This window comes from Pituophis catenifer, unplaced genomic scaffold (assembly GCF_029215685.1).
Source record: "Pituophis catenifer annectens isolate HBS135680 unplaced genomic scaffold, rPitCat1.0.hap2 SCAF_3, whole genome shotgun sequence".
NCBI lineage: Eukaryota > Metazoa > Chordata > Lepidosauria > Squamata > Colubridae > Pituophis > Pituophis catenifer.
In genome coordinates, this window is record NW_027256883.1 from 75,906,081 (window position 1) to 75,921,258 (window position 15,178).

Here is a 15,178-nt window from a genome sequence, read left to right on the forward strand (position 1 = left end):
AGCTCCTCCAGTGTGAAGATCTAGTAATTAATATTATCATGGAAGCCTTGCCTGAAATCAGGAAATAAATCCTGTGAATTTTGGAAATCATTTGCTAAAAAGCCCTTGCTCCCTCTTAATTGCTTTTATCCACATTCAAAGACTTTAATTTGAGAAGGGTTTTGGATAATAAATTGTTCTGTGTGAACTACTTTTACTACTGCTAACCTCGATCTTTAAGATATATGTTACTAATTTATTAATTTTTAATTATTTTCACACATAAATGGTATTGTTATTTATCTTAGCTACGATTAGTTGTCACTTCTAATCCTTTAAGAGACAAAGCATATCTCTCTTATTTTTAAAAACACTTGTAATTTCCAATTTCAGGTATTGATTTATGAGTCTGCAACTTTTATTACATTGGCCTATTAGGATAAATCAGGTAGTTTCCAGGAAGTTTGGGAGACGTTATTTAATTCTGGATGCATGTCTGTTTTGTTCTTTTATTTTATTCTTTAAGCTTTCCATTTTTTAGCATGTAAAGCATCTCGAGTTATGAGACTTTGGTTTAGATCTAGAAAATTATCAGTAGGTTATAGATTCCTAAAAGTGATGCTGAATCTGATGCTTACATAAGATTGGTAATCCTCTCTTCTTGCTATTTCATTTAATGTGTTTATTTACTAATTATTTCTTCAATGTATAGTCCTAAGACAAAATAATAATATACATATAATTGCAGTCTCAAATCAGACAATCTGTAGGGGAGAAAAACTGATTTATAATCAAACAATGGAAGAGATCTCTGGGGAGGAACAAAATGAAGATCATACTGTTTGTTTCAGTCATTCATTTTATAGAAAATTACTTTATTAACAATGCTGGTTATTTTTTTCTTATGTGTTCAGGTTAAGATGGCTCAGAAGAAGAAAACTACATTATCATTCTTGTTTTCGCCATTTAAGTAAGTACATGTTCCATTCTTAGAATGTATCTTTTTAAGCCAGTCATAAAGGAATGAAAAGGAATGAAATCTTCTGAATATTATACTGAAACTAAGTTAGTCAGATAAATGAAAGTTGGACAAGATTAGTATTTGGGGGATCAAAAAAATAGAACCCACAATTTAAAACCAGAGCCCTAGTTGAATTTCTTTCTAGACATGATTGAAAGGGAAAGTGAAGCTATGATGCAATTTAAATGCGAGAAAGTTTCTGCTTGACTGATAATTAATTTGCTCAATGAACTAGACCTTTCCCAATCTTTAATCTTTAGACAAGAATAGAAAGCTTGGGGATTTTATAAACCAGTATTTAAAACAAAGTAATTACAAAACTTACAAAAGATAGGATTTCGTTACTATTAATATGTTACTTAGGATTTATAGACTCCTCAAAAGTATCAGAGCCAGTGGTGGGATTCAGCCAGTTCGCACCACTTCGGGAGAACCGGTTGTTAACTTTCTGGGCAGTATAATGAACTGGTTGTTGGAAGAAATCATTAGGGCAGAGAACCGGTTGTTAAATTATTTGAATCCTACCACTGATCAGAGCTTATAATATATCTTAATAAACCTGACCAAAAAAAACTTATAAATCAGGGATATTTGTAGCTTAGCAATATCTGACATTCCACAAATGGTTGTTTGTTTGTTTATTTCCTTGATTATGTATGTAAATTTATTTATATATGTATGTATGTATGTATGTATTTAATTTATAGGCTGCCTATCTTACCTCGAGTAACTCTGGGAGGCTTATAATCTTCAATAAAGTTCATATTTCACTGTGGTGTTTCAGAGACAATAACTTGTTATTTGATAAGAGATGAGAATTTCCCTAACTCTTTCTCTCTTTTAACAATATAATTCTTTGAGTTGTAGGCCTGGGAAATAAATCTTAATTATGTCTTTCCCCTTGATATTTAGATAAAGAACAAATATTTAAATAGCCATTCATTATTCCTATCTGGAACAAGCAATGGTTTAATTCATTTTTCTGATCCTTTGCCTTTGCCACATAACCAGGTGAATATTTGTTCTAAAAAGAAATATATGCACTGGCTGAAGACACTACAGATCACATTTTCCTTCCTCTAGTCTTTAATTGAATCCCAAATAAATTTAAGTGCAAAGTAGAGAAATATGCAAGTAGACCTACTGTTTTTCTTCTGAATCTTTTAAAAATATGTTTATTATCATGAGGTACTTACGGCGTTTGAATCATTATGAATACCAAGAACTTAATTTCCTGTCCAAAGAAAATATTTTTTATCTTTAAGCTTAGGCATGTGCTCTTTTTTTGATATTGCATGTTAAATTTTAGTTTTTACTTATTTATTGTAATTTATGAATATTCATGCATATGCATGTATGGCTATTCCTTTTGTTACCTAAATGCTAAATTGTGGCTGAAAGTTAACTACAACAGAATCCATTTTGATTTCTAAAATGATCTACTTATTTAAAACTTCAATATACAACATTTAAAATACTTCGAAGTGGGAAAAGTTAATACATCTTCACATATAAATGTGAATAGTATAGATAAAATAAAATACAGGCCTTATAATATTGTGATCTAAAACCGCATGGAGCAATGTGGCTTAATCCAAAAAAAAAAAAAAAAAACCCCACCAAGCAATAGCAAGCAATAGCAAGAAATTCTGAGGTCTCCTGATGTCAAATTCATTGTATTAGCAAATTGTTGGCAATTATGGGTATGAAAATGACCCCCATAGAAATAGTGCATTTAAAAATAGTGATGGCAAACATTGATCAGACACAATTTCTTGATCTTATCATAATGATATATTTTTATTGCAAATTTGAGTTGTGGACTATCAGGATTTTTTTCTAATGGAAATTATGTAATAGAAATAATAATTTTGTCAGTTATGCTCCTCATAGGAATACATTGCATTTCATAAGGGACAATTTACAAAGCATTGTACAACGAACACTGTTGTTTAATCTTGTAATTAATTGTCCACACATTGCAATTTATATTTTGGAAACTAAGCAGGTTCTGTTCAGCGGAGTTGTCAATCAGTGAGCTGAAAGATCTAGTTAGCATTAGTCACAATGATCCAGATTAATCATATTCTTAATATGGCGACCCCCCGGGGAAGAGCCTTCTCTGTGGGGGCACCCGCCCTCTGGAATGAGCTTCCCCCAGGGATATGACTGATCCCGGTTCTCTGTACCTTCTGCCGGGCCCTGAAGACTTTTTTATTTCAGCAAGCCGGGCTGGATTAAAAATCTTTTAATTGGGGAATTTTATGGGCAAGGGGTTTTAAATTGGAGAAGCCAAAGATAATTTAATTTCGTTTTAATGTATTTTAATATTTGTATTGTGTGTTTTTAATTTTGGCTGTTCACCGCCCCGAGTCCTTCGGGAGAGGGGGCGGTATAAAAATTTAATAAATAAATAAATATATGCAATTATTAAGACATTCAGCTCTATAAAATAATATGCCGTGTAATATTCTGTTTTATATACTTTACTTTTGTAAAACTTGATTCTTTTGAACAGACCCTTTGGGCTTCTTAATTTCTCCAGAAACTTTTGTTTGGGCTATATCAAATCTCTTTGCTAAAAGTACTTCAGAGATATTCTAATTTTTGATTAAAAGTAATTATTGATAAATACGTATTTATTAGAAGCTGATTTATCAATAAGAATACTGTGAACCGGTTCAATTGAATTGCTTTTAAAAGCATCTTTAAAGTTGTGGTTTTTATTCCATCTTTCCAAAAACAGTAATAAAAGTGATATATTAAAATATTCTCTTTTGCACAGGTCTTTCTCTGAATCAGAGCAAATTGATATTCTGAGAAAAACAAGGATATTTATTCAACATGAGAAATACGAGGAAGCTGTAAGTAACTCCAATGAGCCTATTTCTTTTGGTTTTATGTGTGATAAATTTGTTATATTTATATCTTAATGTTATAAATGTTGCTGTTTTTCTTTTTGGTCCATTATCTAATGGTGTAATGATACTTTTCTAATATGTGAGCATACATTTAATCTCAGATAGTCTTATAAAAGCATCTGTTTTCCATTCTGAAAAGCTTTGGCCCTATTGTAATTCTGTGTTAAGAGCAATAGAATTTAGAATAGAGCTGAACGGGACCTTGGAGGTCTTCTAGTCCAGCCCCCTGCTCAAGCGAGAGAACCTGTACCATTTCAGACAAGTGACTGTTCAGTCTCTTCTTAAACACCTATACTCTGAATCTGTCAATACTTAACATTTATAAGACTTCCCCTTGACAGGCAGTCTTTATTTAGTGACCACAACTGGAACTGACAATTCAATTATTAAGTGAAACAGTTTTCACTTAAATTTTGCGGTGTGCAAAAACAAATCAAGGATAATGCAGATGATAAAACAGTATTAAAGATCCAGCAAAATTATGCTCATGGAGAAGAATTCCCATATACCAATCTGCTGGAGCTAAAACCTCATTAAAATGTTTGTTTGCTGTTTTTTTCCCCTCCAGATATCCCTGTGTAGAAAGCTGATCAACCTTGCTTTAGATGGGCTCTCTTACTACCATACATATGACAGATTTTTCCTTGGCATGAGTATCACCATGGGTTTTGTAGGCTGGACATTTTATGCGATTCTGATTATAATAAAGTCAGATACAAGCATGACCAGGGGTATATCAAAAAATAAGGTACGTTTTTGGTTTGCCATGCACGACAGCTTACTTCATAAGTGAATCTTATTTCGTCTACAAAGATTTAGCACTGGAATTTTTGACCTATGCGTTCAGTATAGAAAAACCTATAAAATGTTTTTGAAAATGGAAATTTTGGAAATGTAAATCTGCCGTGGAAGAAGTTCCTTTTTAGGTTTCCTTAAAATATATTGAGAATTGGAATTACATTTTGTAACCTGTTGAATATTTAGATCAGAAATGGTAAATCCTCCAGAGATTGCTGAATTACAGCTCACAACAATCTTGTTATACTGTCCATAGTTCAACATTTGGATGGCTATAGGATCACCATCATTGCTTCGGGTACAAAACTGTATTTATAAAAAATCATCCAAAAAGAAATTAATTAATTAATCATATAAAGCTGATAAAATTATATGTTTTGTATATGAGTGTCCACATGTCAACATGTATTTGATTGTCCCCTTTACTTGAGGAATTAATGGATAGATTTCTGTTTGTATTGGTGAAAGAGCTTTACTCTTATTTCTGTATGGTGGAAGCAAACAGAGTTTGCTATGGAAAAGAGCAAACTTTAGTTCTCTGACCTTGCAGGGAAAATAATCTTAGTGAATCTTCTGATTTGCATCTAAGAGCAGGTAGATAAATGGTAACTGGGGCCTGCTGCCAAAAAATGTTGGTCTGAGCTTGCATGGATTACACTGAGATGCTTTTTATATTTGTTGTATGTTGCAAAACCTGGTGAATATTTGGAGACGTTTAAGTAGATATTTACAGTATGACAATAAGCAAATAACATTAACATTTCTATTTTCAGGTGCCTGACAAGTTTTTCCAGGGTGTGTTTGCTGTTGTTGGAGTTTTGATAGCCTTTTTTCTCTTCATTCAAAGCTTGCCTTGGACCTACTACATATATTGCCTATTACCAGTCCCTGTATGGTATGCAGTTTTAAAAGAGTAAGGTTTTAAAAATAAATGAATAAGTCTGTCTCTGTCTCTGTCTGTCTCTCTCTGTGTGTGTAAAGGGGAAGAATGTATCCATGTTCCTGGATTTGAAGCCATTTGGGTTTTATCATTTCATTTTGTGGTTTTCTAAAACCTTTCACATTCCGTAAGTGCTGCTTTCAAAATGCAGGATTAGTATGTGAAGTGATGGATGCTAGGGTTTCCGAGGTTTTTAAAAAATACATATTTATAGTAGATTCACACGGACTTTTACTAAGCAAGAAAATGAAAGAAAGGGATGTTGACATCTGAAGCAGCAGGAAGTTATCTACCAGGTAGATCAATAACGTCTGATCTTGAGTCTCACTGTGTGTTCAAAAGTTAGGGATGCTGACTTTACTTCAGAAAGTGCAGCAAACTAAGAGTAATTGCATCCTCTGTAGGTTACCAAAATGATTGTGCTGTCTTAACTACTGGAAGTTTTTTTTCTGACTCGCTTTAGGAAATAATTTGTGCATTCTGTGACAAGCAGACTTACTAAGTTGTGTTTCAGTTTTATGAAATGTATTTCTGTGAATACTGATGGAATAGATCTACATCTATTGTTCTACCATTGTTCTACCCTGGAATTTACAGGATATTTTACTATTTAAGAAACCAAACTAGTAATGAGTTCACAGTAGTGCTCTTGGATGCCATAGCACAAGGTTTGAGAGCCACTAGAGACGCTGTCAAAAAATTATTGAGACACTAGGGGGCACCATAAACTAGAAAGTTGGGAATCTCTGGCATAGATAAAGCAGATATCCCTGACAGATAGTTTGAATTTAACTACCTTGGAGAAATTTGTTCATGTTCGTTTTTAATTCAATCTTCCCAATCTAGCGACCTCTGGTTATTCTAGAATATACCATCCCTCTCAATTGGGAAGTGTTTCTTCGCTTTTATTTCTTATTTTTATGTAGTTTTTGGTCTAATAAATTTATTTAGCATAATGTTTTCTTCTAGATACCCTGTTATTCATGTATTGATCAGATTTCTCTTGGATGTTCAGCGGACTCAATTTGCTGGATTCTTAGTAATATATGTCGTGGGGATTGAAATATTAGTAAGTAATTCGGCTAATAGCCTTTTAATATTATTTGTGTATAATTTTTAAAGATACGGATGATTAAAATAAAAACACATAAAATAACAAAAGGATGAAATAAAAAATATTTTTTGAGAAGTTAAAAATCATTATGAAATTTTGTATCTGAGGAGAATATGAATTCTTTATTATATCTGGGTTTTTCCCCTCCCATTTGTATGTTTGTGTGAATTAGGTTTTCTCCTTCTTCTATCGCTCCACTCTCACCTTTGGCCTGATTGCGTTTTCTGTGTGGCCTGTGGTCATTCGATTGTGGATCCAAGCAAAGGTATTTTCTGCATAGGGAGATTTGGTAGAATGGTTATGGTCACTGCCCTAGAGAAATGCACACTTCCATTTAAAGTTCATGAGTATTTTTTTAAATTAAAAAAGCAGTTCTTTGCAAATGCATAGGAAATATCTGGAAGAGCAAACAGTTATCTGCCTTTTGGTAGTTTGCTAGCCATAGTTACCTTCTTGCAAGTCATGTACACTATTTTGGAAACCTTGTGCTCAAACCTCGTTTTAAACGGGAGTGGTTTTCTGTGAAACATTCTATGCTTCAGTGACATGATCTTCTTAAAGGAATCCAAATGGCAAAGATACATTTAAGGTAATAATGGGTGGATGCTTCTACAGGCAGTCCTTGACTTACAACAGTTCATTTAGTGACTGTTCAAAGTTACAGTGGCACTGAAAAAAAGTGACTTATGACCATTTTTCACAGTTATGACCGTTGCAGCATCCCCAGGATTATATGATCAAAATTACAATGCTTGGCAACTGACATATATTGATGACAGTTGCTGTGTCCCAGGATCAGGTGATTTGATTTTGTGACCTTCTAACAAGCAGTCAATGGAGAAGCCAGACTCACTTAACAACCGGGTTACTAACTTAACAACTGCAGTGATTCACTTAACAACTGTGGCAAGAAAAGTCTTAAAATGGGGCAGAATTCTTTCTATTAATTATTGTAATAATATAAAGATAATCCTTGGCTTACTATCACAATCGAAACCAGGATATCTGTTGCTAAGTGATCATAAGTGCTAAGTGATGCACCTGATTTTACAAACTTTTTTATATTCCCTTATTAAGCAAATCCAACTTTTTCCATTGAATTTGCTTGATTGAAGTCCCTGGGAAGATTTCAGATGGTAATCATATGACCGCAGGACATTGCAACCATCATAAATGCATGCTAGTTGCCAAGTGTATGAATTTTGATCATGTGACTGCAGGGATGTTGAAACAGTCATAAGTGCGAGGACTGGGTATAAGTCACTTGTTTCAGCACTACTGTAATTTTGAATGGTTATGAAATGAATAGTGGTAAATCGAAGAGCACCTGTACAACGGCCTAAATTATTTGAAGGGGAAAGTAAAGAGTTCTTTAAGTCAAACTCCAGTCATAGTGACTGTGTTAACTTTCTTAACAACAGACAGAAGTGCTACCTTTTCAAATGTGTGTTTTGACTTCCAAGTTTAGCCTATCGTCTTGGGATTTATTTATGATTTCTTATTCAAGTACTAATATGCTCTGATACTGGTTTTCTTTTTGCCTTTTTTTTTGAGTTCAGCTCAAGTTAGCTTTTATCTGAACTGTAAAACAATGAAATGAAAAGTGTAATAAAAAAGAGAATATACAGGTGTCCTGAAATTTGATTCAGTTTGAGACAACCATTGTGGGAGCTTCATCACTGGAGGCTTTCAAGAAGGGACTGGATTGCCATCTGTCAGAAATGACTTGTGTGTGGGGTTGGACTAAATCTGTTTATCTGTTAACTAAACTCAATGAAATCATTAATAGTGCAGTATAGCTTAGAGATATTCTGAGATTATTCTATTTCAGGTCAGTAGGGAAGAGTCTAGCATATTTTTGTAGATGACTCCATTCCTTTTTTGCACATAGCTATATCAATGGCAGTTATTTCCACATTTTGACCACTTTGTAGTAAGGCTGAGCACTTACTCTTGTTACCTGGCCTGCCGAATACCCTGCCCCACACTTTACACTACACTATCTTAGTGATTCATTCAAGCAATATTGAAATTTTATATATACCCATGCACATCAGAAATGTACATTTTGAATTCATACAATTTTAGGTAGAAATTTCTATAACTTTATTTGAAATGTTGCCCACATACATTAATGTTTAAACATTATACTTCTATTTGTATGTGTAACTTACTTGTTTTTTGCCATAGGCAACAGTGCTAAGTTGGATTCTCTCGTGTTTGCTCCTGGCAATCTTCCCCTTGATGCCAGTGATAGGAAGAGAATCAAATATCTCTTTAGTGTAAGTATGAATCAGCTTTCTTCACGTTACCACTTTCATGTAATCATGTTCTAATTTCATCTAATTCTTGTCTCTAAAAGGGAAATATGTTATCGGAATGCAAGTAATTTATTCTTGAAACCCAAAATTAAAGTCACATAATTATGGTAGCGGAGAAAGAGGTAATTATTGATGTAACTTTTTGAAGTTCTCAGATGAGAACTTCATTATCAGAATGCTTCACATTCTCTTCTTCAAAGAAAGATATTCTAAAATAGCGGGTTTGTAAACTTATTCTTCCTGAAACAGAAATTCTGCCGATTCCTATTCTTGTTTCAAACTGAAGATTATAATTTGCTGGTTATTTCTACTTTATGTAGGCTATAAAAATTATAGTGTAGACCAGGGATGCCAAACTCGTGGTGTCACGTTGTCATCACGTGACATATTGCAACTTTCCCCCCCTTCGCTAAAATGGAGGTGGGCGTGGCCAGCACATGAAACATCTGGCCTGCGAGGTGCGAGTTTGACACTCCTGGTGTAGACCTTTTCTCTTATTTTTGAGCTTCCCTTATATCAGTGAAAAACAATTTTTTAAAAAATTGGAACAAAAATGGATCTAGAAGTTTACACATAGGCCTCTTACATTCTCAGAATAGATGTAAAGAAGTGATGAGTATCATGCTGAACCAGAGAACAATTTATTTGGTTCTTTTTCAGCAGGGGGCTGTAATAGGATCAGATAGAACTGGAAGAGAAATGGAAAAGAAAAAACAAATATGAAGCAGCAAAAAAACCACCCTTGATGTCATTCTTAAATGAAAAGCATGTATTATCCTGTAAAATAGATGCAGGAAACTTAAAACTCCAAATACCATGGAAGTCTTTTTAGGGATATTCCATTATCTAATCTATTATCTAGTGGTTAAAACACCAAGTTAGAAAGTGGGAGATGAGAATTCAAAGTCCTACCTTGGCCAACCGTGAAAGTCAGCTGGGTGACCTTAGGCTAGTCACTCTCGGTTCAATTCATTCACAGGGTTTTTGTGGGGAAAATAGGAGGAGGAAGGTGGTTAGATATATTCAATGCCTTGAGTTATTTTTAAAAATGGTAATGGTGGGATTTTGTGGGATGCTGTGGCTTATTGGCTAAGACGCTGAGCTTGTCGATCAAAAGGTTGGCAGTTCAGTGGTTTGAATCCCTAGTGCCGCGTAATGGGGTGAGCACCCGTTATTTGTCCCAGCTTCTGCCAACCTAGCAGTTCGAAAGAACGTAAAAACTGCAAGTAGAAAAATAGGGATCACCTTTGGTGGGAAGGTAACAGCATTCTGTGCGCCTTTGGCGTTTAGTCATGCCGGCCATATGACCACGGAGACGTCTTCAGACAGCGCTGGCTCTTCGGCTTTGAAACGGAGATGAGCACCGCCCCTCTAGAGTCGGGAATGACTAGCACATATGTGCGAGGGGAACCTTTACCTTTACCTAATGGTGGGATACAAATAAATAAATATAATAATGGATCTTAGTGACAGATCTTTTTAATGAGCACCAAGACTCCATTCTGAAGTAAATCCAACCTTCTTAATGTTTTTTTAGAGTCAGTGGTTTAGAAAAGTGATGGTCAGAGTTTTAAAATGCATCAGCAGCAATGGAACAGATTTAGCCTTTTTACCAAAAATAATTAACTGATCATTTAAGGGCAGCTACTAGCAATAAACCAAATGCAAGTTTGAAAACTTGGTGTATTTATTTTTGATTTATTTATTAAGCAAATTTATATAGCCACCCAATTTACACATAAATAATTCCAAGTAATATTGAATTGTGATAGGACAGAAGATCATCCTTAATAGATTTGTCAGTTTTGAACCTTCTTTTTGACTCCCTGGAGCTTAGATTAATGTCTTATTCATGTTGCATAGTTGCACTTTTGTGATTAATTTAATTTTTTTATGAAATGATTCCTACAGAAATATCTTTGAAAAGCACTCACAAATAGTTTATCTTTTACAGAACAGCAGCTGGCTTGCTAATTATATTGATAGCTTTGTCCTACCTAGTGACATTTTTTCGGAGAAGCAAAAATAAATATTTGCATCATAAAGATCTCAAAATATATCTATTTCAGGTAAGTAAGTTCTATAAATATGCATTGTTGAGAAGTATAATTTCCGTTGCTTTGAAAAATCAGCTTTGTGTATTTTTGGGTCAGCATCAATTTTAACCAACTGCTTTTCAGTTATTTTTTAAATTTACATTTTTTAAAAAAAACAGAACTCACTAGTTATATGCCAGCATCTCCAAACAACAAAATGAATTCTACGTATACTTTTCTAGATATTTTTAAGACCTGGAATCCTTCATAGGTACTACTACTCTTTTGGACAAGTGGAGAACCCTTCACCATAATGTTATACTATGATGCTAGAATTGGGGGTAAATACAGAATCTTAGAAACGGCCAGAAAATTTTCCAACCCTCATTTACTAGTAGCTTTATTAAGATGGAGACTTTCAGAACAGCCTGAATCATTTCCCCCCTCCAAGTGTTTGCCACTTTGACTTAATATCTTGGATAAGCTATGAGTGTATTCCCTCCCTAAACATTGATTGCTCATGTTTAATATTCTTTTTATTATTCTCCAATATCCCCACAGTTTCTCACACTGAGCTTCTACAGTCCATGTGTTAGATAGAATCACTTTTGAAACAGGTTGGATTGGGTGTTTAGGAAAATTTACACTGACCAATTAACAAACTCATTATTCAAGATACCAAGCAAAACATCAATAAAATCAGTAGAGAAACTAGCCCTCAACTCGCATCATCTACTCATGCAGACTCCCTTGTACAACATTGCTGGGGTTGTGGCCTTCACTCACATGTTACCTCCAAAATGGTCCTCCCAAAGGGAGCATCACTAGCTAGGAGAGCCAGGTGTATAAACAAATTTTCTCACAAAACCGTCTATGACCTGATGTCAAACAATCCTAGGAAAAGGGATTTGCTAACCTGGCAAGCAAGGCGGTTCCATCTAAGACGCTATATCTAGGTTGTATGTGATGATGGACCAGGGAATAGATGTGGATGTCCAGAAAAAAATTATCTCAGTGTTCTTTTGCTGTATCCCTCAACTCCTTCTCCTCCTCCTTTTCCTGAATCCCATGTGGGGAATGCTTAATGAAACAATAAATTCTTAATTCAGCGGTAGAAATTGTTCCTCTGGTGATGTTATAGAAATTGTCCAAATATATGCTGCATAGAATCCAAATACTGGAATGCTAATACTGGAAAGCAGTTATAAAGCAGACAGAAATTTTGGTGTTACAACAGTAAAGAATATATAATGTTTCACAACAATTTTAAAAGAAGATATTAATTCAATTACACCAAGAAACCTGGGACCTTTTATTGAGCTTTTACAGATAGGACTACAGGTAGTCCTCGAGTTACAACAGTTCATTTGGTGACCATTTAAAGTTACAAGGGCACGGAAAACCATTTGTCACACTTATGACCATTGCAGCATCCCCATGGTCACATGATCAAAATTCAGATACTTGGCAACTGACTCATATTTATGATGGTTGCAATTTCCCGGGGCCATATGGTCACCTTTTGTGACCTTCTGGCAAGCAAAGTCAAGCCAGATTCACTTAACAACCAGGTTATTTATTTAACAACTGCAGTGATTCATTTAACAACTGTAGCAAGAAAAGTCGTAAAATTGAGCAAAACTCACTTAGCAAATGTCTCACTGAACAACAGAAATTTTGGTTCAGTTATGGTCTTAAATCAAGGATATATTGAAGTTTGGCATAAATAATTTTTGCATTCAAATTTGTGTTGGAGTGTTTTTTTGTGTTTGTGTATATAGATTGAGGGGCTGAAAAATGATAGTACTCACAATTGATGATCTTACGTTAAAAGATTATCTGTACATCTTTTCTGAGGAAGAAGAAATATTAAGAGCTAGTTTTAGCACTATTTTAAAGATTAAAACATGTCCAGTAGATGTCACTGTAAATTTAAGATAAATGAAGGAATTGAAAGAAACTAATCGAGATTAAAACATATAAAGAATTGTCATTGTATAGTTTTGCTATAGTCTTGGAATTAGATATTGATTTTTTTTTTCTCATATGATTTCAATATTTGGATCACTGTGTAAAGGTTTGAAACATTGCAAAAATATACTATTTTTTTTTGTTGGAAATCATATACTTTAATCTTTAATCACCTTAGATTAGCCTAAAACAAACATTACAAAAATGTACCTTTTTTTTTTTTGTTGGGAATCGTATAATTTCATCTTTATAAGAGCCTTGGATTAACCCAAAAGCGTCCTACATGAACTCCTTATCTCCCCAGAAGACCCCTTTGATAAAAATCCAATACAGGTAGTCCTTGATTTATGACCACAATTGAGCCCAAAATTTCTGTTACTAAGTGAAACAGTTGTTATGTGAGTTTTGCTCCCTTTCACAACCTTTCTTGCCACAGTTGTTAAGTGAATCACTGCAGTTGTTAAATTAGTAACACGGTTGTTAAGTGAATCTGGCTTCCCCGTTGACTTTGCTCGTCAGAAGGTTGCAAAAGGGGACTCTACAACCGTCATAAACATGAGCCAGTTACCAAGTACCCGAATTTTGATCATGTGACCATGAGATTGTTGCAAGGGTCATACTGTAAGTGTGAAAAATGTTCATAAGTCTCTTTTCAGTGCCACTGTAACTTTGAACAGTCACTTATCAAATGGTTTTACCTCGAGACTAGCTGGTTTTTTGTTAGGGGAGATCAGTAAGGTTGTTTTTTGTCCTTATGGATAAAACATACCAGCTTCTGTACCATTATTTTGTGGCCCTTTCTAAGCACATTAAGAAACTGGCTTCACTTTCCTATTATGGTTGGCATAACTGGTGCCAATTTATTGTGCCTTTTATTTGGTTCTCTTACTCTTATGTGAGGAAACTGCTTTATAACAATGAATTATTTCAATCCTTTTTTTTTTGACACTTTAATATATAGAGAGATTGATTTTGGATCATGCATACGCTGTTTATAATAGAGTTAAAATACGAACATTATGCCATTTTATTAGTATTTAAGTTTAAAGTCCAAATTACGGTATGTCACATAGGTACAGTGGGAAAAATGACAGGCAGCCTGGCAACTTATTATGGCTTCTATGAATTGTCACATGATGACACAGCAGGCAAAGTTCAATAAACCAACATAAAACTTGATGCCAAATAGCCCTTGTTTGATGACCTCCTCTAATTACTGCTCTAATCTGTAACTCTGAAATGGACTCCTATTGACAAATTACCCTTTTAAATAAACTTCGTAGAAAGCCTCCCTCCTGAGTGCTTTTTTCTCTTATTTATTCAGTCTGGAGGAAATCAAGCATGAAATGCAGTTATGCAAGTATGAACCAACAGTTTGCTCTGGCAGTTCCTGAATGCATTTATGGTGACATCCAAAATACAATGGGGTTATACAATATCTTAACAAATATATTATCAAATGACATTTTAAGCAGTGGGTGGTTTTGAAGGTTTCTCTACCCCTCCCTCTCGTACACAATTTCTTTTTATTTAAATCGTCAATTGAAGTTGATGATAATTCTTACAAAAGTGCTAACATTCCAGATTATTTTTTTTTTTTGAAAAAAAGGCCTAGTCTTTGGGAAAATCTGAATAGCCATTTTTCGTCTTGCTAGCGTTCTTTAATGACTGCAATAAAGTGAAACTATTCCGATGAGCTATTGATTATTTTTTTATTAGTTGCTGAGTCTGGTGGCATCAACATACATTGTGAACAGTACTCATAGCAGTCTTCAGAGCAAACAAGGATTGCCTATAATAAATCAGGTTATCAGCTGGATGACATTGGGTAAGCCTACCTCTCTCGACAAGAGATTATTTTGGATAAAGATCTGTCAGGTACATATAAGAAATGCTGGTTTGCTGGTCTTTCTGCTATTGCTGCACATGTTCTGTCATTGAGAAACATGATCTGAAGGATCGTACTCTGATAAAGATTTGTAATTACATAAGTACAGGAATCCATATGCATCCTATAATACTATAAGCAGATTTAACATGGCATAGGACCCGGGTACCTTCGAGACCGACTTCTGCC

At 34.4% G+C, this 15,178-nt stretch overlaps 1 protein-coding gene across 1 annotated transcript in view; it reads left to right on the forward strand.

Moving 5' to 3' along the window:
- Positions 1 to 15,178, forward strand: part of PIGN (phosphatidylinositol glycan anchor biosynthesis class N) — a 64,584-nt gene that overhangs the window by 20,062 nt on the left and 29,344 nt on the right. Inside the window, exons 12-20 of the mRNA XM_070942564.1 lie at positions 894 to 949; positions 3,786 to 3,864; positions 4,490 to 4,669; positions 5,493 to 5,632; positions 6,629 to 6,728; positions 6,946 to 7,038; positions 8,964 to 9,055; positions 11,049 to 11,163; positions 14,821 to 14,929. Coding sequence (XP_070798665.1) covers positions 894 to 949; positions 3,786 to 3,864; positions 4,490 to 4,669; positions 5,493 to 5,632; positions 6,629 to 6,728; positions 6,946 to 7,038; positions 8,964 to 9,055; positions 11,049 to 11,163; positions 14,821 to 14,929 — 964 coding nt within the window. The remainder of the gene's footprint in view (positions 1 to 893; positions 950 to 3,785; positions 3,865 to 4,489; positions 4,670 to 5,492; positions 5,633 to 6,628; positions 6,729 to 6,945; positions 7,039 to 8,963; positions 9,056 to 11,048; positions 11,164 to 14,820; positions 14,930 to 15,178) is intronic.